Source organism: Rhinolophus sinicus, linkage group LG07 (assembly GCF_036562045.2).
Source record: "Rhinolophus sinicus isolate RSC01 linkage group LG07, ASM3656204v1, whole genome shotgun sequence".
In the NCBI taxonomy this organism is placed as follows: Eukaryota; Metazoa; Chordata; class Mammalia; order Chiroptera; family Rhinolophidae; genus Rhinolophus; species Rhinolophus sinicus.
Window position 1 is genome coordinate 97984339 of NC_133757.1, and position 23301 is coordinate 98007639.

The 23301-nt window shown below is 49.3% G+C and overlaps 1 protein-coding gene across 1 annotated transcript; it reads right to left on the bottom strand.

The window, feature by feature from the left end:
- On the bottom strand, positions 1-22342 carry LG07H8orf74 (linkage group 07 C8orf74 homolog). The gene is made up of 4 exons (XM_019733102.2): positions 22295-22342; positions 20496-20688; positions 2576-2979; positions 1-237 (listed from the first exon to the last, which is right to left on the bottom strand). The coding sequence occupies exons 1-4, from the start codon at positions 22340-22342 to the stop codon at positions 1-3; spliced, it is 882 nt and encodes a 293-aa protein (XP_019588661.2).
- Positions 22343-23301: the final 959 nt, after the last annotated feature.

Consider the following 23301-nt stretch of genomic DNA (forward strand, 5'->3'; position numbering starts at 1 on the left):
CTACCTCTTGGCTTTTGCTTTCTTTCCTTTGGTTGCTTTGTTGAACTTGAGAGATTCGTCTTGGCCTGGCTGGCCAGTGATTGAGAGTGGGAAAGGGACAGGAGCGTTGAGATTTAAAATCTTCTTCTGAAATTTCAGGTTCAAAATATCGAAAGTTATCTGTATCTCATACTGTAGCAGCTTTTTCAGGCATTCAATCTGGATGTGAATGGCCTCGTTAATGAGATTTTCTAACTCCTGGAAGAAAAGGAACGTGGCTGGTGGAACAGGGCTCTGGAGAAGGTTAAGACCATCTGCAGATAGAGTTTCTCTACAGGATCCAACTCTCAACTAGCCACTTCCTTTTACTGTGTGCTAGGACCTTCCATTCCTCCCCTCCAGGTCTCCTCTCCACCTTTCTCCACCCTACTCTATGCCCTGAGAGGCTGACTTATAAGGGCAGTATCGACTTGCTACCTTGACCTCTAGCTTTTGGTTGAGTTCCTGCAGTGGGAGGTCTTGGCAGGAGATCTGAACATGGGAGGAGAATGAGGTCTCTCACTTTCCGTCCGACCAGCTGTGGGTTGGCCATGGCTACGATGCTGTATCTACAGCCACACCTTCTTTCTCGTGACCTCTCCCATAGCTATATCTCTGTTTTGGGGTTCTAGTAATTACTTCTTTCCTTCTTCCTTCAGGACAACTGTGGCAATCACCCTGTTTGAATGTGTCATTTATTGTTAACATTGTTCTGGGCCTAGAGACCAGCCCCAAAGCCCCTACATTCTGGTCAATGCAAGCTCCATTTGGATATCACCCCCCCCCCCTTTCTTCCCTTCTTGCCCTCATCTCATTGTCACACCTCAAAGGTCTAGTAGCTTTTTTAGAGGGGATGGGAAATTGCTCAGAAGTGGGTGTGCCCCCCCCAACCAGCCAGTCATTATCTGCCATGTTCAACAGGGGACCCCCTCTGTCATCTCAGTCAGGATCCTGGAATCCTGGAATCATGGAATCCTGGAGACATGAACTGTGTAATTGAGTTTCTCCAAGTTCTCTGCTCAAGCAACCAAACAGCAGAAGAGAGTTCATGTTTGCCCTGGGGGTGTTGGAGGACATACCTAGAGTATCCAATTGCCTAGAAGACATTTCTTTGAGATCTCATATTTCACCTGAAAATCTCATTACATTTGCCTTAGAATGTATCCTTGGTTTTTTACATAGAAATCATGTCTTCCCCTACATCCTTGGGAAGGATTATGCTCCATGAGGACGCACCATGTTTATTCCATGGTGTTGAGGTCCCCAGCTCAGGCACACCACCAGGAGCACACAGTGGGGAGGACTCTAGCCCACAATCTACCAGGCATGGACCAGCAGCAAAGTGATGAAGGCCACAGAGGAGCTGGGAGGACGGGGAGGAACAGCTGTGTCGGGGTGGGGGACAGGATCGAGACAGGAGGTACCTCTCCTACCCTGACCTTGCCCATACATTCTAGAACAAGGTCCCTGGAAGGGATGGAGACAGGTTATTGCTTGAGTTCTGCTGGGTTCCTGCCGGACATCTTAATGCACTGAGATTATGTGGCAGCCTAAGGCACTGTTTATCTGGGAAACTTAACCTTAGAAGAGTATCATTCATTCTCTTGTGTTAATCATTCTTCAGAGATTTTTTCCAGTGTTTTACATGTATTTAAAGGAATACTTTCCAGAGCCGTTCACTCCTTGGCTGACAATTCAGAAACCAAAACCCTCTTGGAATTAACAGGCCCTGTGACTCCCAACCCTTCCCCCTGCAACATGCATACACGTATATACACATGCTCATGTTTCTGTGTTCAAAGGTGATATAACAATGATGACGTCAGTGCCTACCAATATGTATCATTAAAACGCAAGTTGAGACTCTGCCAGTCCCTCAAGAAGCTGGCTGCCCTGGGCCAAGCTAGTCACCATGTATTGAAGAGCTGACCACTGGGCACGGTGGATCCTGGAGCCCCAGAGGTCTTGTCAAGAGGACAGCCCAGTTTCTTAGGTCCACACACCAGACTCCTCTAGGACTGCCCCGGACCCTAGCCCCACTCCTTTGCCCACCTCATCACATCACCCACCCTGAACTGTCCCCCATGGCCCTTCTTTCATCATGGCCCCCAGGATGTGGCTCTGTAGGCAGACAAAGGGCACTGAGAGAATTTGTGGTGGTTCAGAGCCTAGGGTCTTTCTTGGTGGAATCTGTCACTCATTGATGATGTAGTGGAAGGAACTTGGATTTAGAGGTCAGCCAGGCCTCAGTCCAAATCTAAACTCTACCATATGCTAGCTTGGTGGCCTTGGACGAGTTGATGAAATTCTCTAAAACCTCAGTTGTCTCATCACTAAAATGGGGACATGAATTATCCCTCACAGGGATGCTGGTGAAACATACATGAAAAGCCTATGGCAGAGGCTCAGTGACTCTGTCCTTTTCTGCCCCCTCCTATGTGTGCAGACAATGGGGTCTCATCTGCGGGTCTGACTCCAGCCTGGACATTCTCTTGGTAGGGACAGGGGTTTGCACGAGGCAGGTGAGCAGCCTGCTGTCTGGCGGGCCCAGCCTTACCTCTCTCTTCAGAACCGCGCTCTGCTGTGCTGGCACCTCTGAGAACTTCTTCTGCAGCATGTGCTCCGCCTCCAGGTGCAGCGTCTCCTTCACAAGCATCAGACTGGTGCGTTTCTGCACCTCAGCCATACTGAGCTCGGCCACCTGCTGCTCGTGCTTCCACAAGGCCTTGTCCATGCCCTGGGCCAGCGGGAGGGGCTGGGGCAGTGCGCATACCTCCAGGTGGTCCACAGTCAGGTTGACTTCCTGGTCCTGGCCCAGGACATACTGGTAGAGTTTGTAGTGGCGGATGAAGGTATTGTGGAAGTAGTCGCAGAGGGCCAGCAGGTGGGTGGTGTTGAACTGCCCCTGGTAATCTCGGAGCTTGTTGCCTAGGATTGTCACCGCCTCAGTGATGGAGCAGCCTGTGGGCACAGAGGGGCCGGGCATCTGGTGTGAACCAGGGTGAACTGCATGGATAGCTCATCAATATAGGCTCTGCACCCAGGCACTTTGACCCCAGAACCCATGTCCTACCAGCTAGCGTTTGGGAGCTATGGAGTGTATCATATTTCCCTTTTTACTTTGGTTTCCTGGAAGCTCAAAGCCAATTTTATGTAATAACTTACATTATCCCCCACCCTTTTTTTTTCTTATATGATGATCCCAACTCCTTATCTATATTTTGACTTCTAACTCTTGTTTTAAAGCCTTACTTCAGCTGTGATTTATACGGTTTCCACGTCAGATCCTTTGGGAGGGAGGTGAGGGTATGAAAAAGGGATTCTGATAAGAGTGGAGCATGAGATGATTGGAGAGACAGATGTCCAGGCAACTATAATACTGGAGATTTCTGTCACAGAGTTAGGCAGATACTGTGTAAATCATGGAAGGATCAGCTCTGAGGGCAGTGTCCCTAACACTATGGAAGCCTAAATCCGACAGCGGCTTATTCATTCCTTCCTTCTGACTTGGTGTCCCCACCCCCACCCCCACCCCTGCCGGTCCCTGGCTCCCGACACACTGGCCTCAGCCTAGGATGGCCTTCTCTACACAGGACTCACTCTTCACCCTCAGGAGGGCCACCTTCTCACAGAGACCTCCTGGACCACCCCACCCCACGCCCCCTATAAATTAGTTCTTTTGCCATATCAAGCAAAAGTTGAAGGTTAAGTGTACTGAAAATAATTTTTAAGAAATTAGTTTTATCAATTGTTTTACTGGAAAACTGACAGCTTTGAATGTATAAGATTTGATTGTCTTGCTATTATGTATTTATACAAGGTTGGACAATTAAGTTCGCGAACTCATCCTAGAAAAAGTGCTACATACCTCACTGCTGAATATCAACAGTCACCTTCGAAGTACTTCCCTGGGGAAGGTACGCACTGACACCAGCACCTAGTCCACCCTTCAAAGCAATTTTGGAACTCTTTTTCTGGAATGGCCATCAGAGCTGTCGTTGTATTACCTTTGATGTCCCAAATGTCATCAAAATGTCTTCCTTTTCATATTTCCTTTATCTTTGGGTAAAGAAAGAAGTCATTGGGGGCCAGATCAGGTGAGTAGGGAGGGTGTTCCAATACAATTATTTGTTTACTGGCTAAACACTCCCTCACAGACAGTGCCACGTGAGCTGGTGCATTGTCATGATGCAAGAGCCATGAATTGTTGGCGAAAAGTTCAGGTCGTCTAACTTTCTGATGCAGCCTTTTCAGTACTTCTAAATAGTGAACTTGGTTAACTATTTGTCCAGTTGGTACAAATTCATAATGAATAATCCCTCTGATATAAAAAAAAGGTTAGCCACATTATTGCAACAATTTTGTGAACTTAATTGTCCAACTTTGTATAAAGTGCTTCTTTGCATATGTAATTTGACAATGACAATTTAGGTAAGTACATAAATTACAGTAAAAGTTTCTCATAAACTACAGTTATAATGTTAAATTAGATGTTGATAAACTTTAAAATTTTTAATTTAACTTAAAAATTGTATTTAGTAATCTTTATCACTAAATCGAATACAAAGAGCAAGATTTATATGTGTATAAAGCAGATATTGTACACATACAGCATGTAAGCAGATATGCAAACTGTGGTATTACAATTTGATAGGGGTGGGCAATTAAGGAAAAGTGTCTAAAATGGTTCCTTAATATAATCCAGCAATCCCATTTCTGAGTATATCTCCAAAGGAAATGAAATCAGCATCTTAAACAGATATCTGGACCCCATGTTCACTGCAGCATTATTCGTAATAGCCAAGATGTGGAAACAATCTAAGTGTTGTTGATGGATGAATGGATAAAGAAATTGTCACACACACACACACACACACACACACACACACACCGTGGAATGTTATTCAGCCTTAAAAAAGAAGGAAACCCTGTCATTTGTGGCAACGTGGATGGACCTGGAGGCCATCATGCTAATTGAAACGAAGAAGACAAATACTGCATGACCTCACTTATGTGTGGAATCTCAAAAAGGGGAACTCAGAGAAGCAGAGAGCAGAATGATGGTTGCCAAGGGCTGTGGGGAAGGGGAAATGAAGAGATGTTGGTCAAGGGTACCGAGTTCCAGTTCTGCAGGACGAGCAAGTTCTGGAGCTCTGCTGTGCAGCATAGTGCCTGTAGCTAATAATACTGTTTTGAATACTTGGGATTTGCTAAGAGAGTCGATCTTAAATATTGTCACTACAAATAAACGTGGGAACTATGTGTGGTGATAGATGTTAATTAGCCCGACCGTGGCAATCATTTTACAATGTATCGGTATATCAAAATGTTATACACCTGAAATATTTTTTTGTGAATTATTGACAAATTATTTGTCAGTGACACCTCAATGAAGCTGGGGGTGGGGGAATCACACACACAAAAATTTTTTTTTTTAAATGGCTCCTAAGGTAAACAACAACGACAAGTAAAAGGTTGAGATGCTGCTTTGGCATGCTGCAATGTGCAATGCACTTTCCTCCCCATGTTCTCATTTGATTCTCAAAGCTTCTCACCTGTGTCACGGAGACCCAGCCGGCATTGGGACAGCGACCTCTGCATTCCTTGGCCTTGTGCTGGGAAACAAGCCAGCTAGGTGGCTGATCCTGGGGACCTCTTCACCCATGAACCCATGTCCAAGGTTGATGGTGGGGAGGGGCCCACAGCCAGCAGGAGCCCTATGAACCAGACTCATTCAGAGCTTTCCAAAAATACAGAGCCTCCACTACACACACACACACACACACACTCACACACACATCTCAAAAAAGGAAGTGCAAATTCCGGGGTTTGCAAGCTGGGGGCTGGCTTGGGAAATTTGATCAGAGTTATGAGCTGAACTAAGGCAAAGAACTCAGACATTAACACACAGGAGCCATTGAATCACCAAATGACCAATAGCAGAAGGATGGTGCCAAAGATCCCAAATGCCCTGCTCTGCCGAGTGACCTTGTCATGTGGCACCTGCCCTCAGGACCCTGCTCCCCTTACCTGTGACATGGCTGCCGGCTCCCTTCCTGTACATGTGTGAGCTTCGTGCTGCTCAGGTTTGGTGGCCATTTTGTTCTATTCCTTTTTGCTTTTGGAGAGAGGTGGTTGACAATGACACAATCTACAGTCTCTCTCTTTCTAATGGTGCTCACCTACATTACATAATCCCGGAACAGTAGTTGAGAACTCCTCTAAAGGAAACATGCAAGTGAGTACCTAGGCAGAGGGCAAAACTGGACAACCAAGTACAGAGAGGAGGAAGGGGAAATGCCAAGAGACCGGGTAGGTGCTCAGATGGGGGAGGCGCCCTGACCTGGGACGCTGGAGCTGCGAGCCCGGCAAGGTTTCCTGCAGAAAGGATACTGGGGCCAAGAATGAGGGTGAGTTTGGTAGAAATGACATTCCCAAAGGAGGGAAAGAAGGGATAAAGGCTGGAGGCAAGTGGAGGGCGTGTGCACGGATCCACATGGCTCACAGCTTCTGGGAGGCGAAGCTGGAGTCTGGGGGACAGGCCTGGGGAACAGAGGGCGTGAGGTCTTCAGTGTGCAAAAGGCAAGCGTGCATGTGTAAGCCACATTAAAAAGCTGGACTTCAGCACAGAAGCTGGAATTCATGGAACCGGAGGACATCTGAGGATGGGCTTCAGGCCCCACTGGGACCTGGTGGAATTGCATCCAGAATTTTGCATGCACATGTGTTTCTGGAGAGAGTACGCATAGAGACAATCATCAAATTCCTGAATGGAAAGTTAAGAATTGCAGCCGAGAGCTATTGAACTGTTCAGAGGTGTTAAGACGAGAAGTGAGAGGTCAGATGGGTATTTCAGAAGGATGGTGGTGGTGAGAGGATGGCAGGACGACCAGTAAAAGAATCCCAGAGGGTGGGGGAGCAAGGCAAGGTCGCTGGTTTCTGATAATCAAAGCTGGACTCCAGGCCTGTGTAGAGGTGACTGTGTGTCACCTTTGTGAGGTGAGTCATCGCATCTTCTCTGGGCTCCTAAGAGCTGAACTACTGGAAGATGCCCCGTTCCCCTCCCAGCCTGGCCTGGCAATGCATGGGGCTAGGTCACTGGCATCCTCCACACATGGGGGCCATGACTGCCTCATTGCCAAGGCCAGCCCTTGATGTTCTCTACTCACTCAGCAGGCACACACACAGCCTAGGTTTGAACCAAGAAGTCTGCGAGCCCAGCTGTGCTAAGCACCCTCAGTAAGTTTGTGCACGTGCGACCAGCTGCCTGGAAGAGGCCCTACTATGGGCATGAGCTATGGCCTCAGCCTAGAGCTCATAAAATACAAGTGTGGACCTTGTCCTGCATCAACAGGAAAGGAGCCGCTGGGCTGAATTCTAACTTTCAGCCCCAAGACACTCTACCAGGTCTGGTTTTCAGCAAACCTCGTCCCAAGCTGGCTCATGAGACACATTTTCCTGGCCCCCAAACCACTCTCTATTTATTATGGATTGAGAAGTCCCGATGACTCAGGAAGCCGAGGATTAAGTCTCAGGGAGAAAGCTCTGGCTGCCAGGACGGACAGATCTGTACCTGTAAAGTGGCTCTTCAATAACAGGGAGTGGCCCTCATTTGCATTGGCTGCTGAGAACTTCCTGAAGATGGTCCCCAAGCCCCTGGAGGCCAGCACCTGCGCGGGGATGCAGGCACAGGAGTGGAGGAGGAGGGCCATGAACAGAGAAGAGCGGGGGTGAATTGACAACATCAGACACTCCAGAATCAGGGCAAAAAGGCACTGGGTTTGGACCAGGTGCTCTGGGCTGCCTCCCACTGCCCCGCACATGTGGGTCTGGGCGAGGAGAGAGCAAGGAGATACACCAAGTCCAGGCAGGGGGGCTGCTCCTCCAGGGTGGGCGTGAGGGGGATGATCCAGGTGCCAGTGGTGCCCCTGACAAACCAGTTTGGTTGCCCCCGCCTTGGCTCCCAGGGGAGGAACCAAGTCAGGCTGCAGCCTGGTTGGATTACCAAATGCCTGAGCACCTACCCGGGGTGGTGGGAAGCAGATGAAAGCACAGGGCCTGTACCTCCACCTCCCTCCCCCCGCTGCCCCCCATCCTGTGTCCTGAACGCTGTCCCCTGCCCACCTTTCTGCTCTCAGGAAAGTTCTGCCAAACTCATTTACCCCGAGGGGCCAATGACAGTGACAGCTCAGAGGACTCTCCTTTAGGGAGCTCTCACTGCCCGGCACACCCTGGGTCAGACCCCACCCAACCCCCCTTAGCTCTGTGAGGCACGTGTAGTCACCATCCTGAGTTTAATCAAGAGAGAAACTGAGGCTCAAAGAGGTCAGGGGATTTGCTCAAAGGCACACAGCTGGTGAGTGACAGAGCCAAAATTCAAAGCCCAGCCTGACCCAGGGAGGTCCCTTTCTGCCATCCAGCTCCAAGTGGCTTTGGGCTTTCTTTGTAGACCCTTGGAGGTTGACACCAGAAGGAGCCCCCAACCCTCTCAGTCACAGTTTTCCAAAGGATGTTCTACAATAATAATTACATACCAGTGAATGCTCCATGGCCAGAGACCTTGAAAATATATTGGATCAAGAGAAATTAAACAGAGCCCTTACTTCGCTAATGGGCTCAGCAAAGGGCCAAAAAAAGTTGAGTATATGCAATGTTCCTCAAGTTTATTTGAGGCAAATAATCTCTTGGGACCAAGGAGCGTATTTTGGCAACTATTGAGCTGGTCTAGTCCTGTCATTCTGCAGGTGGGAAACTGAAGCCCAGGGAAAGGAAGGCAAACTTGCCCGCAGCTCACTGTGGGGAAGTCAGGCCCTGAGCGCCAGCCCAGGGGTCTTGTGATTCAGGACCTGTCACCACTAGCGGCGTGGGGAAGGGATTGCTGCTGTTTTTCATCATTGCCCCTGTGGCCCTGTGGCTTCTTGGTAGGTCAGACATGGCTGAGAAAGGTGGGCTGGAGTGCTGCCTGCCCAGGGAAAGGATAAGCTAGGTCAGGAGATGTGCGTCTGGTTCTGTTCCGAGCAGTTTGCTCTGTGGATGCTCTGCTGAGGGCTGGCCCTGGGGACAGGCAGAAATCTCAGGTGGGAGCCTGAGAGCTCTCTGCCTCTGCTTGAGACCACCTCCCGTGACTCCTGCCTGCCTGGGCTGCTTGGGCTGCTGGCCTCCCCTCCTTCTGCTGCGGAACAAGCAGTTCTTTTGGGAACACCCCCCTCCCGGGTGTCCAGTGGCAGAGCTCCCTCGTGAGCTGCAGGGACAGGAGAAGGGATGGCCCGGTTTGGTCTGACTCCCCACCTGGGGAGGGAGGCCAGTAACATCCCTGCGACCTTATCAGCACCACCTAGGATTGGCCAGAGGAGGTCCAAGCTAGCTGGAGGTGAAGCTGCCCGGTCGCAGGGCAGTGACCTCAGGACCAAGGATCTGATGACTGGCTTATTTCACTTAACACAATGTCCTTGAGGATCATCCATATTGTAGCATGTGTCCGAATTTCCTCCCTTTTAAAGATCGAATAATATTCCATTGCATGGACGTACCACATTTTGTTTATCTATTCATTGTTGATGGACCCTTGGGTTGCTTCCACCTTTTGACTATTGTGAATAACGCTGCTATGAACATGGGTATACAAATATCTTTTCAAGTCCCTGCTCTCACTTTCTTTTGGACACATACCCTGGAGTGGAATTGTTGGCTCATATGGCAATTCTATGTTTAATCTATTGAGAAACTGCCATACTGTTTTCCTGTTCACCAGGTTTTTTATTTTGATTTTTAAGATGAACCAATAACCACATTAAAGGAAAAGTCTACCCAAACACTAGGATTAAAAAGACTTTGTTGCCCTTTGAAAGAGTTCCTCTCTGTTTACTTTCCTGGGACTCAAAGGGCAAACACAGAATCATGCGTTTTAAAGATTGTCACAGGCTTTTGCCCAAGCTCTTCTCTTTGCCCACGGTGGTCCCCTGCCTTGTCTGGTTGGCAAAGGCACTACTCACTGTTCCTTGCCCCCGTTTCTCAAGAAGTTGGCATGCTGAATGCTAAAGCGCTTTGGCAGGAAGGACAGACTCTGGGGCCAGAAGGTCTCAAGGTTAAGGCTGGTTCTGCTCTTTACTATGCGATGATTTGCAAGTTACCTAACTTCTCTGAACCTCAGTGGTAGCATTGTGAAATGGGGACAGTAGTACCCACCCACCCAAGATTGCTGTGAACATTAAATGAGCCGATCTACGTGGAGAGCTTAGCGTATCGTGACTGCTGAGTAGATATTCGCTGTTCTCCATGCCTTAGTACAGTGCTCTGTCAACGCTTGCTGCAGAATGGCTGAGTGAGTGGGGCAGGATTAAGCTGATTCGGGGTGGGGGGGCGGAAGGGGCCGAGGGCAGACTAGGATCCATCAGGCAGAAGGCTCGGAGAGACAGATTTCAGTTCAGCAGCAGAAAGAACTTTCTAGAAGCCAGAGCTTTATCAACGGAGCAGGTCTTGTCTTGAGGACAGAGGAGGCATTTAGCTGGAGAGAAGATTTCTGAACGAGGTGTGTGTGCTGCTGACGGTGGGGAGCTTGTATCAGGTGAGCTCTTCAGTCCCGTTTGACGCTAAGAAGCTATGGTGATTTCCACAGAGCTGACATTTCCCGATAGCCACATCTGGAGTGTCTCAAGGTTGGTGAGGTGAGCCCTGACTTCGGATCTTTACATCATCCTTCTCATCATCCCTGAGATGGAAATGACTAAGTCATCCCACTGTCTCAGGGACGTGGCACTTCACATCCGTACTTTGTCTCCTTTGATGTTGGGGGGCTCCTAGACCACCCAGCATGTCCAAATGACCGAGGAAAGGTATGGAAAGTTAGAGACAAGGCATGGGGTCACTCCAAAAGGCCAGAGGTCTGGTCTCAAGAGCACTGGTACCTTCTGCCCACACACAGGTGGCACCTCCAGGCCAGAATACATTAGCCAATGGGCGTAGCTCTTTCTCTCAGCTGGTCTGCACCACCCACCCACTGGAGTCATCCTGCTGGGGGCCAGGATCCCAGGCTCACACTGTGGGTAACTCCAGGTGACCCACTTAAGGAACCCAGCCCCCAGGGGTTCCACCTGGTTCTTCCAGGTTCTAAGCTCTTTCTGCACGGCAACAGCTGTGTTCTGCTTATTGCAGAGTGTTCTCCTGGGCTATGTGCTTCCAGGCCTTGAGATGCCCAGTGTACAGATCCCTCTAGGCAAGCTGGAAGGTCGCATGGTGAGGCTTGTGCTCTGCAGTCAGACAGACCTGGGTTCAAACCCTGACCCCACTTACTAGAGGCGCGACCTGGTACGAGTTATTAATACTTAAATTCTCTGGGCCTCAGCTCCTTCCTTTTTAAAATAATGCTTATGATGCACGATTGTAGTGAAGATTACAGTGCTATGTGTGAAAATGCCAGGCCTGAGCAAGCCCTTGCTCTTCATCCCCCTGCAGGGTATACCGCCCCTTGGGAAGGTCAGGGAGAGTTTCTAAGGCACAGTTTTGATTTCTGGTCTACTAAGTGTCACAGCCTTTCCTGGGGAGCTGTGACCTCATTCAGTGTTATGGGCTGAATTAACACGATGTCTGCCCCTCACACCCCCCCAATTCACATGTTGAAGTCCTAACCCGCAGGACCTCACAATGGACTGTATTTAAAGATAGAGCCTTTAAAGAGGTGATTAAGGTTAAATGAGATCATTGGGGGGGGGGCTGATCCAATAGGACTGGTGTCCTTATAAGAAGAGATTAGGACACAGATACACACAGAGGGAAGACCAAGTCAGGGGCATAATGAGAAGACGGCCATCTATAAACCAAGGAGGGAGGCCTCAGAAAAACCAACCTTGCTGACACCTTGATCTTGGACTTCCAGCCTCCAGAAAGAAGTATGAGGAAACAGATTTCTATTGTTGAAACTGTCCAGTTTGTGGTACTTCGTAGTGGCAGCCTGAGCAGGCTCCGGGAGTTCCCTCTGAGATGACAGTTGCCCATTTGCCCCAACAAGGGGTCTCCCAAAGTCTCAATCAGTGGCCTCTGTGGAAGCTGCCTCTCTTCATCAACAAAGAAGTTGCCTCCAAGGGCCTCTCCTGCGAGTTTAGTCTGAGTGGCATCAGGTTCACGCTGGGAAGGTGAACCTGCTCTCTGTTCAGGCTGGTCCTGAATTACTGGAGACTCCCCTACGTGGGGCGGGCATTTGGGGGCTGGCAGGTAGACCTGGTCATGGCCATGAGGGTGCTGGGAGGAAGAGCTCATGCAGGGAAACTCAGGGGAGTTATTGACTGCTGCCGGCCTCGAGCTGTTGGAGGTGGGCAGGCTGGCTGCCTGGATGGCATTTCCTGGATTGTCAGAGTGGCCAAGGGTGGAACTGCAGATACCAGAGCTGTGACACACTTCACCGGACATTGGCCTGACCACCTTATACCTCCACTGACCAGTCATCAAGTCCCACTTCTTCCCACCCCCAGGGTTTGGAGACCAGGCCAGCAGGAAAGGGTTCTTCCTAGCCCAGGCGTCTACGTGGAGCATCAGAGAAAGGCCTGTGCTCACCAGATGATGACAACGAGAAGCAGAAGCTGCAAAGGGGCTGAAATGATGGCTGGTGCAGGGAGCTCTGCAGATGAGTAGTGGTCGTGGGTCCCGGGCAAGTGTCGGCTCTGCCCTGGCATGTACACTTTCAGCCCTCCATTCCCTTCTGAGCGAAGTCTGGGGCAGAGAAGGCTGTTTCCCCTCTCTAGCCCCCCTGCTGCGATGTGCCAGTCACAGACCGGAAGTGCAGAGCCTCCTGGGTTCCCTGAATCTCTGCAGCTCCCCCAGGCCCAGGAGGAGTCCTCAGGGTCCCCATATGCCCAGCAGCTCTCTCCTTCTTGCGACTTCTACCCACCAGGATGGAGCTGGCAGCCTCTGCCCTGCCGTGCCTTGCCTGGTGACTTCACCCTCAGGCCCACAGAGACAGGAGGGAAAGGAACTACCCATGGCGTTCTTAGGGGCTGGCAGAGGAAGTGCAATGAAAGAACTTTCTTCTGGCCTCAGGTGGAGACCAGAGTGTCCTGGTGAGCCAGCCACCCTGTCCCTCTCAGTCCAGGCCTGATTGGGTGGAGAGATAAGCTGAGGTGTCAGCTGTCCTGGCAGAGCTCTGATTCATTGTTGTGCAAACATGACTCTCCTTAAACGCTGTCTGCCAACTTTGTTATCTAGTATGCAAGCTCAATCATCCTTAGCCCCAGATTAACAACAAAAAAAATCCTGGAGAAGCTACCTTCCAAGATGAGTGACAGCCCAGTGTGGACTTTAACCGAAGCAGAAGCTTGAATGTGAGCTGGCTGGCCAGGGCACCCTGGCTCTCTGCATCCGGCACATCACCACCTATGATAGATGGGACATGTGCCCAGGAGAAGGGGCAGGGTGGGATGTGAGATGGGAAAGACCTGACCTGCTGTCTTTGCCAGCCCTTCCTGCCCCTTACCTCCTGGATCCCTAACAAGGGCAGTGAATAGATGCCTTGGGCAGGGATGCCTCCTCACCTGTGTGCTCAAGGGTGGGTCACACATGTGGGCCATTAAGGGCCAGGCTGGAGGGAGCCTGGACCTCCATTCTACTGGCCTGTGATTTGAAGCCACCTTCAGTCCTGCTTGCAGGGTCAGGGTACAAGAAAGGGTACAGACAGCCCGCCCCCCGAGGGGCAGAATGTAACAACGTCTCGTCTTGGACTGCCAGCATCTGCTCTTCATCCCTCCTCAGCTCCATGCACGATGGGCACATGGAAGTTAAAGTTTGCTGCACCCTTACAATGTGCCTGTCACTTTGCAATATGTTTGTGTGCCCTGTCTCATTTAATCCTGCCACACGGCCCTATGCGTTGAGATTATTATTGCCCTCATGTTAGCGATGAAGAAATGAAGGCACAGAGAGGTAAAGTAACACTTTCAAAGTTACACGGTACCAAGTGATGGGAATGGGATGTAAACCCAGATCTTCTGACTGCAGCATTTGGTGTCTGATCACTCCACTGTGCTGCCTCTCACGTCACCTGGACACACCACCCTCAAGGGAGTCACCCTGGGATGAGTCAAGCGCCCTAACCTCCTCTGCATGCAGAACAGATGGCCTCCATGAGCATCAAGAATCTACTCATGCATTCATTCATTTCTTCATGCACTCCCCCTCCCCCCACTGTGTGCCACATGCATTGTTTGGCACTGAGAGAACAGATAGAGGGGACAAAAATGAAAAAGCGTAGATGTCCTCTCCAGAGGTTCCAGCCCCTCATGGTTGGCCTTCCTTGTACAATTGTAGGCCTTTGGGGGAGGGATTCAGATCTGCCTAGAAAAGGAGGGAGGATGGCCTGATGGAAACAGGGCCTGAGAAGGATGAACGAGGCAGCCATCACAGGAGCATGCCTGCAGGTACCCAGAGGTGCACTGCAGAAATCCAGTTCTTTGTCCCTGAGGTTCCCTCCTAAAGATAAGAGCTAGCACTCACTGAGCACTTACCAGGCACTAAGGGCCATGCTGTGGGCTTCACATACTAGCTCATTTAATCTTTAAGACAATCCTAGCAAGTGGGTGCTCTTGCCTTTCCCATATATACATGTGTAACCAAGGCTCAGAAGTGATGTGACTTGCCCAGGACCACACATCCAGTAAGGAACTGAACTGGGATTTGACTCTTCTCTTTGGGTGCTGAGCCTCCTGATGGGTTCTGTTTTCAGGGAGCTGAATTCCAGGCAAGGGGAGCCCATGCAAGAGCCTATTCCTTTCTACTCCGTGTTTATACCAACCATGCTTCACAAATTTTGAGATGATTTAAAGGTAAGAGGAAGAGCTTGTAAGCTGGATGGTCCAGGATCTAGAGTTAAACGGTCAGGAGGAAGGAAAGATGGATCAACATTGACAAGATGGAATCAGTGGGGATGATTGTAAAGTCCCACATGTACCCTCAAAGTCTCCATTGCACAGGGGCAGGACAGGAAAGACGGTTCCCATATGGGACTGCCTGACCAATATGAATCAATGTAACCTTGATGCTGATAACGTAAATGCACCCTTAGGATATATTAACAGGAATATCATCACTAGGACAGGGGAGATGATAAAATCCCTGAGTGCTTCCCTGATCAAATCACAGCATGTGTTGTGTTTGGATCTGGATGCCGTATTTAAAGAATGATATTGACAAACACAAGTACGCCCAGAGAAGGGCAGCAAGAAAGGTGGCAGTGGTGGGGAGCTGCGGAGAGGGGGACTATGGAAATGACGCTGTGTTAAGAACGATAAAAGGCACGAGGGGATGGCTAGTTTAAATGTGAAGACATGATAATCACATTAGATAAAGCTCATTAAATCTCTCCAGGGCCTGCACACTGCGTCTAGAGGACAGACGTCAAGTAAAAGGTGTAAAAGGCAGATGCAGGAAGATATTAAAAAGAATTTCCTAATAACAAGAGTGGTGCACAAAGGAATGAATTGCCTCTGTTCCCCTGTTTCCTGGATGTTCCCCGTTTCCTGGATGGTGCCCACAGAGGCTGGAAGAACTTTATTGGCTGGCTGACGGGCTCCCTGCAGAGAGGGAGTTAAGTTTTCTGATCATGAAGTTTCCTTCCAACTCTAAGGTTTTAGAAGCCTACAAGACACCGACAGGCTGTGTTGGCAGGATGTGCGATAACCAGAAACGCCGGCAGCTCCAGTGCGATCTCATCTCCTCAGTATGAAGTTAGGTTTGCATCATCATCGACTGTTTTTCAAGGCTTTGGCCGGTGGAAGGCTCTGATAGACACTTGAAAGAGCCCGAGTTCCCACCTGCTTGGAGCTGACGTTCTTCTTCCCGCTTCTCCGTGTTTGTTCTGGCCCTGGGCCACTGCAGAGCTCCGGTGACGGGTTGAACTCTGGTACCCATGTGTAGCTGTGCGCAGTGGGGTGTGGGACCCAGAGGGATGCCAGGAAGGCCGCGGGTGTGCGGAGTTGTGGGGGGGGGATGAAATTTCCCCGGGATCTCTAAAACCAGCCCTTGCGCAATGACTCAAGCTTTCAGCCTGGGACCGCTGGGAGGGAAAAGCAGCCTATTGAAGAGAAGTTGAAGGGTGCATGGCAGCTTAAGAAATAAAAAGAGGCCGATCCAAGTGCACGTAAAATGTGTGATGGGGACACTGAATAGCTTGAAGCAGAAGAGTCATGGGATTTACTTGGTGTCTGAAAAAAAAAAATCACTATACTCTTTGGGGAATGGGTGCAGAAGTACAAGATTTGAAGGCAGTGGATTGGCCAAGAGATGGAAGTGGGTTAGAAAGGGTAGTGGATGAGGAAGTGGTGAAAAGTGGTGTGATGAGGGGAGGCCGTTGAGGTGCTGCCGATGGGACGGGTGGATGAGCTCTGGGGACGACGGGGATGCCAGGCCTCAGGTCCCATGAGGTGACTTGCACACAGCCCTGCGATACCCCCGCAGCCTCTCTGATAACGGAGGCGGCTACTAAGTGAACAGTGGTGGGGAGTGTGTACAGTATGGACACATGGAACAAAGTGGTGATTCACATCCTGGCTGGGACACAGACGGACAGCTCGAGATGTCATCCCACTACTCAAAATGGTGCGCAATTTGAAACTCAGCAACTATTTATTTCTGTAATTTCCCATTTAACATTTTCAGACCACCGTTGGCGGCGGAAAATTGAAACTGTGGGAAGCAAAACTGTGGACAAGGGGGGACTACTGTATACAAGCAACTCTTAAAATTCAACATTAAGAAAACAGCCTGGTTTTAAAATGGGCAAAGACCTTAACAGACACCACACCCAAGAAGACATACAGATAAGTACAAGAAAAGAAGCCTCACATCATATGTCATCAGGGAAATGCAAATGAAAACAATGAAACACCACTACACTCCTATCAGAATGATGAAAATCCAGAACGCTGACAGCACCAAACGCTGGTGAGGCTGTGGAGCAACAGGAACTCTCATTCAGTGCTGGTGGGGGTGCAAAATGGTGCGGCCACTTTGGAAGACAGCTTGGCAGTGCCTTACAAAACTAAACATGCTCTCACCATATATGATCCAGCAACTGAGCTCCTTGATATTTACTCAAAGGAGTTGAAAACTTATGTTCACTGGAAAACTTGCATGCAGATAGTATTGATTAGAGCTTTAGTCCAATAAATTGCTCAAACTTGGAAGCACCAAAGTGTCCTTTGTCGGAGAATGGATAAATAAACTGTGGGACATCAAGGTGATGGAATATTATTCAGCTCCAAAAAGAAATGAGCTCTCAAGCCATGAAAAGATGCAAAGGACACTTAAATGCATATTACTAAGTGAAAGAAGCCAAGCTGAAGAGGCTACTTACTGTATGATTCCAACTACATTCAGAAAAAAGGCAAAACTACTGAGACAGGAAAAAGATCATCGGTTGCCAGGGGAGAAATGAATAGATGAAGCACAGGGGATTTTTAGGAAAGTGAAACTACTCTGTATGATACTGTAATGGTGGATACATGTCATTGTACATTTGTCCAAACCTGTAGAATGTACAACACCAAGAGTGACCCTAATGTAAACTGTGGGCTCTGGGGGATAATGACGTGTCAGTGTGGGTCCATGAATTATAAGAAATGCACCCCTCTGGAGGGGGATGTTGATAATGGGGGAGGCTGTGCCTACGGAGGGGGGTAGGGGGTGTATGGGAAATCTCTGTATCTTTTGCTCTATTTTGCTGTGAACCTAAAACTTCTCTAAAAAATAAAGTCTGTTAAGAAAAAATTAGTACAACCTGAAGCCATAAAACTCCTAGAAGAAAACAGGGGAAAAGCTCCTTGACACGGTCTTGACAATTATTTTTGGATGTGACATTTAAAGCATGAGCAACATAAGCAAAAATAAATACATGGGACTACATCACACTAAAAAAGCTCCTCCACAGCAAAAGAAATGATCAACAAAATGAAAAGGCACCCTGTGGAATGGGAGACAATTTTTGCAACCCCATATCTGATAATGGGATAATATCCAAAATATATTAGAAACTCAGACAACTCAACAGCAAAAACTCAAGTAATCCAATTGAAAAAATGGACACAGTACCTGAATAGACATTTTCCCAAAGAAGATATTCAAATGGTTAACAGATACGTGAAAAGGCACTCAACATCAGTAATCATCAGGGGAATGTAAATCAAAACCACAGTGAGATGTTACCTCGCATCTGTTAGAATGGCTGTTATCAAAAGATGAGATAACAAGTACTGGCAAGGATATAGACAAAAGGGAACCCTTCCGCACTGTTGACAGGAATGTGATTTGGTTCAGTCACTGTGGAAAATGGTATGGAGGTTCCTCAAAAAATAAAGAATAGAATTATCATACAATCCAGAAATCCCACTTCTGGGTATTTATCCAAAGATAATGAAATCACTGTCTCAAAGAGATATCTGCACTCCCGTGTCCATGGCATCATTATTAGAATAGCCAAGACATGGAAACAACCTATATGTCCATCGATAAGTGAATGGAAATGTGATTTTACACACACACACAACACACACACACAAATATTATTCAGCCATAAAAAAGACGGAAATCCTGCCATGTGTAACAACATGATGAACCTTGAGAGCATTATGCTAAATGAAAGAAGTCAAAGACCAAGACAAATACTGTATAATCTCACTTACATGTGGAATCTACAAAAACGGAACTCATGGAAACCAAAAATAGATTGGTGGTTGCCAGAGACAAGAGTGGGGGTTGTGAGGGAAATGGGTGTAGTTGGTCAAAAGGTATCAACTTCCAGTGATAAGTAACTTCTGGGGATGTAATAAACAGCATAGGACTAGAGTTGACATACTGTATTGCGTATTTGAAATTTGCTAAGAGAGTAGCCCTTCAAATTTCCCATCAGAAGAAAAACATTTTTAATGAGGCATTTTGCAATATACACATATCTCAAGTCATTATGTTGTACACACTAAACTAATACAATGTTCCATGTCAATTATATTGCAATAAAACTGGAAAAAAATAGTACAAAGAAAAGTTTTCCAATCTATTTAGAGTGACCCCCATGTTACTCCATCATCCCACCATCTTTTCACGTGCATTTCCTAACATGGGGTCGTTCGTAACCACGACCATCAGAATCAGATCATCTTTGACATATTGCGACTGTCTAATCCCCAGACCCCATTCAAGTGTTTTAAATTGTCCCAGTAACACCCTTTATAGCAAAAGGACCCAAACTGGGGCCACATGTCACATTTAGTGGCCCTATCTCCTCCATGCCTTTCAGTTTGAAACTATTCCTCTGACTTTCCTTGGCTCCCATGACTTTAATGTTTTTTGAAACTTACAGGAGAGGGACTCAGTTCAATGTCCATAATGTGATGTTTCCTCGTGATTAGATTAGGTTCTGAGTCTTTGCTGGAACCATCACAGAAGGATGGTGGGTTCTTCTGCCTCCTACCAAGTGCCACAGGAGTCTCAGTGTGTCTATCCTCTTACTGAGGATGCCTCCTGGGAGCTTTTGATTAAGGCGGTGTCTGCCAGGCTCCCTCACTGTAAAAGTATTCCCTTTCCCTGTGATCAGTCAGGATGTGGGGAGCTCCTTTGGAAGTATGGAAATTCCCCATTTCTCATCCTGCACTCGGCCACTGGTGTTAGCACCTAGTGATGACTCTTGGCTGAGTATCACTGTGGGGGCCGTAGAAGGGCGGCTCCACATCTTTGCTTAATGAATGAATCTGCATCTCACAGCCCAAGACATTGACAGATGTGACTACAGCCCCTCGTGCCAAAGAGTGACAGTGAGAGATGCTCATCCTCTTCTCCTGAAGCCCCAACATAGGCAGGGGTTCCCTCTCTAATCCGTCCGTAGATGCTCCGTCTGTAAACTTACCTGCCTGCTGGTCCCTCATGCCTGCCCGCAAGCTGATACCCCCAAGAGACTCCCCCAAGACATGCAGCAGAGCAAAACCTGACACTGGGAACAATTTGCAGTCTTTCAGGACTGCAATGGGAAGTCAATGAAGGGTTTGAAGTGTTAGAGTGACATGTTTGATTTAGGTTCAGCAAAAACAAAACTAAATGAAACAAAAATTCTGAATTATGATCCCTCCTCTCTCTTCCCTAAAACAAAATTTGACTTCCCTCTGGGCTTTTTCTCAACAAGCTACCCCAGAGGTATTGATCTGATGATGAAATTCACACTAAAGTGTAAACGTCTGTTGTGTGAACAAGTTAGGAGTGGTGCAAGATTTTCAGCCAGGGAGACCCGTGAAAAGACTCAGCAAGAACATTCTGTTTGTTCCACTTTCTGGAAAACCTGGACAGGGGCCCTGCTGTGAGGAGACTAAATGTCAGGGAACAAAAGGAATGGGCTCCTGGCTCTTCAGAGGGCTCCTGGGGCAGTGGACAGCAGGGGGGGAGTCCTGTGCGGTCCCCTTACCACCCCCCCCCCACAAGCCTATCTGACTCGGGCCGTGGATGCCCCATACCTTTGGTTTCCTCGAGCAGCTCTTCTGTGAACTTGACCACTTTGGCCACCTCCACCCACGGGAAGCCTTTGCCCACAGCAAAAATGATGCTTTCATAGAGGGTATCCAGCAGGATGCTTCTGCGGGAGTCTCTCAGTTCATCAAACTCCTCCCAGTTCAGCAGTCTCCGTAGGTGCTCCCGACCCGCTGCTTTCTGCAGGGCGTGATGTGAGGGGTGGAGGGTGAGACTGAGGAATCAGGATGCCATCCTCAGTAGGCAAAACAGTCCCGGGGACCCCACACGCTCCCCACCATCCTGAAAAATTATTGGGAATGTGGGAACACCTGGGTAGAACTATGCTTTCATTTCTGGACAGCTTTCTCCCTCCCCTTTCTGGGAATGTATTCTTCTTTCGAGTACAGCTTGTTCCTCTGAGAGTTCTCGTGCTGGCCATGGCAGCCGTGGTTTTGGAAACCTCCAGCAGGCCTGAAGTTTTGAAAGATGGTCCTCCCTTCCTCTTTCCTAAAACAAAATCCGACTTCTCTCTGAGCCCACTCTCAACAACTCCCCCAGAGCTAGTCATCTGATAATGAAATTCATACTAAAGTGTGAATGACTGAAAAGAGGTGTGGTAAGGCAAGAAGGAATGCATCTTGCTGGGTGAAAATGCAGGCACCCTGGCAGGCTAGTGGGTAAAGACTGATCCGGGTACTTTTTTTTCCTATCTGTAAGTAAGAATCCATTTTACTTGAGAGTTCGCCTGGCCCTTCCAAAAAGTTCTTATAGGTTACCAACAGATGTTGGAGAAACAAGTGCCTTTAAAAGAGGGGTAAGAAAAGGTGTGTCATGAAGTGGAGACCCATGCATACAGGAGTATTGCTCCCCTGGGGTGAGCGGACGCTCTGCCTGGAGTGACCATGGATGGGGGGACTGATGGCTGACGTGGTGCCAGAGGGGGCCCACAGCCTGGTCCTCAGCCTCCTGGGACTCCTTTCCCACCAGCACCGCTCTGCCGCCTGACGCAGGCAGCCCTTCCCGCAGCCCTCACAGATCCCCGGGCTGGTGTCTGACGGGACAGCTCGTTGGAAGATATAGACAAGGTGGTTAAAAGCTCATCTCAAGGTGGAGACAGAGGGCCCCCAGGGGCAGCCTTCACCTGGTGCCTGCCCATCTGCTCGTAGCTGTGGGTCCGAAGCTGACCTGAGCACACAGTTGGCAGGAGGCCCACTTGCCTGAGGTCAGCAACAGTGCCAACACCCCCTGTGGACAGCCCTGTTCTGGAAAGAGCTGACCGAGAGGTCCAGGTCCTTCGGATTGGATCCTCTACAGGACCTCTTGTCATGCCTTTCAGCCTCAGAATTGGTTCTGAGAAACTGATGAAATCTGCCCCTCTCCCTGCCTGAGAGCAACAGACCCTCTCATCACACACACACACACACACACACACACACACACACACACACACCCCACCCAGAGATCTCACAGGGCCCTGTGACCAGCCGTGTGGGCCTCCAGGGCCTCCTGGAGTGGAGGCAGGCACAGCGTCTGCATGTCCATCTCCTTCCCTCCAGGGACTCTGCCACATCATGGGCTGTCCCTGTCGGCCCTGAAGACCTGGAAGGGCTGGTGAGCCTTTGACCGGGAATTCCTGCTCTCTCACACACACCCGCTGCAGGCCTCAGAAGTGGTACGCTGGGAAAGCGGTGATGCCCGAGGTGTTTGTCCAAAGACGCACCGTTGAGGGGCCGCTTTTCGCACACAACGCAATGTTAGACCACTCTGAGCAAACTTCCTTAGAAAAGCCACATTTTCTCTTCACCTGAAATTGGAAGACTTTTTTCACTCCCTGGGGTGTTAAGAGTGCCATGGCCCCTGCATCCGGTTGCTACGAGACCCAGCCAGGACTGACTCAAAGTTCCCAGAACCTGGGGGTAAGGGTGCGGCTTTGTGAGGTCATGAAGACCTGCTTCAAGGTAGCTTTTTCTAGTCTTTCCTCTCAGCCCCTCCTCGCTGCCTAGAGTCTGGGTCCCCCCCTCCCTCCCTGTCTGGGGACACTGATTCCTTTCCTATCTCCCACGTCTCCCTCGCAGACTGTTCACCTTCAGGAGGTGAACCTTCTTAGGCTTTCCTGCAAGCACACACACACATGTCCCCCCATCCTCCATATCCTCTTCACCCTTTCTCTCCTTACTTTCACAGCCAAAGATTTGAAAAGATTGGCCTCCATTTGCTCTCTTCACATCCACCCTGACTCCTCATCTACTAGGATCCGGCTTCCACCCCACTTCTTCTGGCCGGTGGCATTCATGACTCCCTGTTTCCTGCTTCTTGACTTTGCTTTGGGGTACAGGAAACAGCTCCACAAGGGTGTCCCCAAGTGCAGTGCCCAAGCACCCACATGTCGATGTTCGTAGGGCTTCAGTCTCTCTCCTGGCTAGTTTTGTCCTCCTCTGTCCTGGAAGACCTGGTGCCCGCTGGTCATCTGAGGGGCAAGTCCTGCTCTGCCCTGCCTCCCTGCCTGTAAGCCCTGACTCTGCCCAGCAGCCTCAGTGAGGAAAGACCAGGACGTTGGCTGCGGTGGTTGCTGAGCTGTCTGGTTCTGGGGCTGCTTCCCTTGGTACCTGCCCAGGCCTCCTCAGCCCTCTGGGCTTCAGCCTGGCCTGGGGGCTGCTGGCTAGGACAGCTTTCAGGTTACAGCTCTTCCCCCAACCGGGGAAGGAGTAGGAGATCCCAAGCTTACAGCATCTACCCCCTCAGCCCCAGAGCCATCATCCCTGTCGGCCAAGGACTCCATCAAGACTTCTTCCGTGGCCCACCTTCCTTGTC

Coding starts and splice junctions, on each gene's coding strand:
- LG07H8orf74 (XM_019733102.2), bottom strand. CDS start 22,342: ATGGCACTCTTAACACCCCAGGGAGTGAAAAAAGTCTTCCAATTTCAG. Junction 2,980..20,495: donor GCTGCTCGAGGAAACCAAAG/GTATGGGGCATC, acceptor CTGTGCCCACAG/GCTGCTCCATCACTGAGGCG. Junction 238..2,575: donor GCGCGGTTCTGAAGAGAGAG/GTAAGGCTGGGC, acceptor CTTTTCTTCCAG/GAGTTAGAAAATCTCATTAA.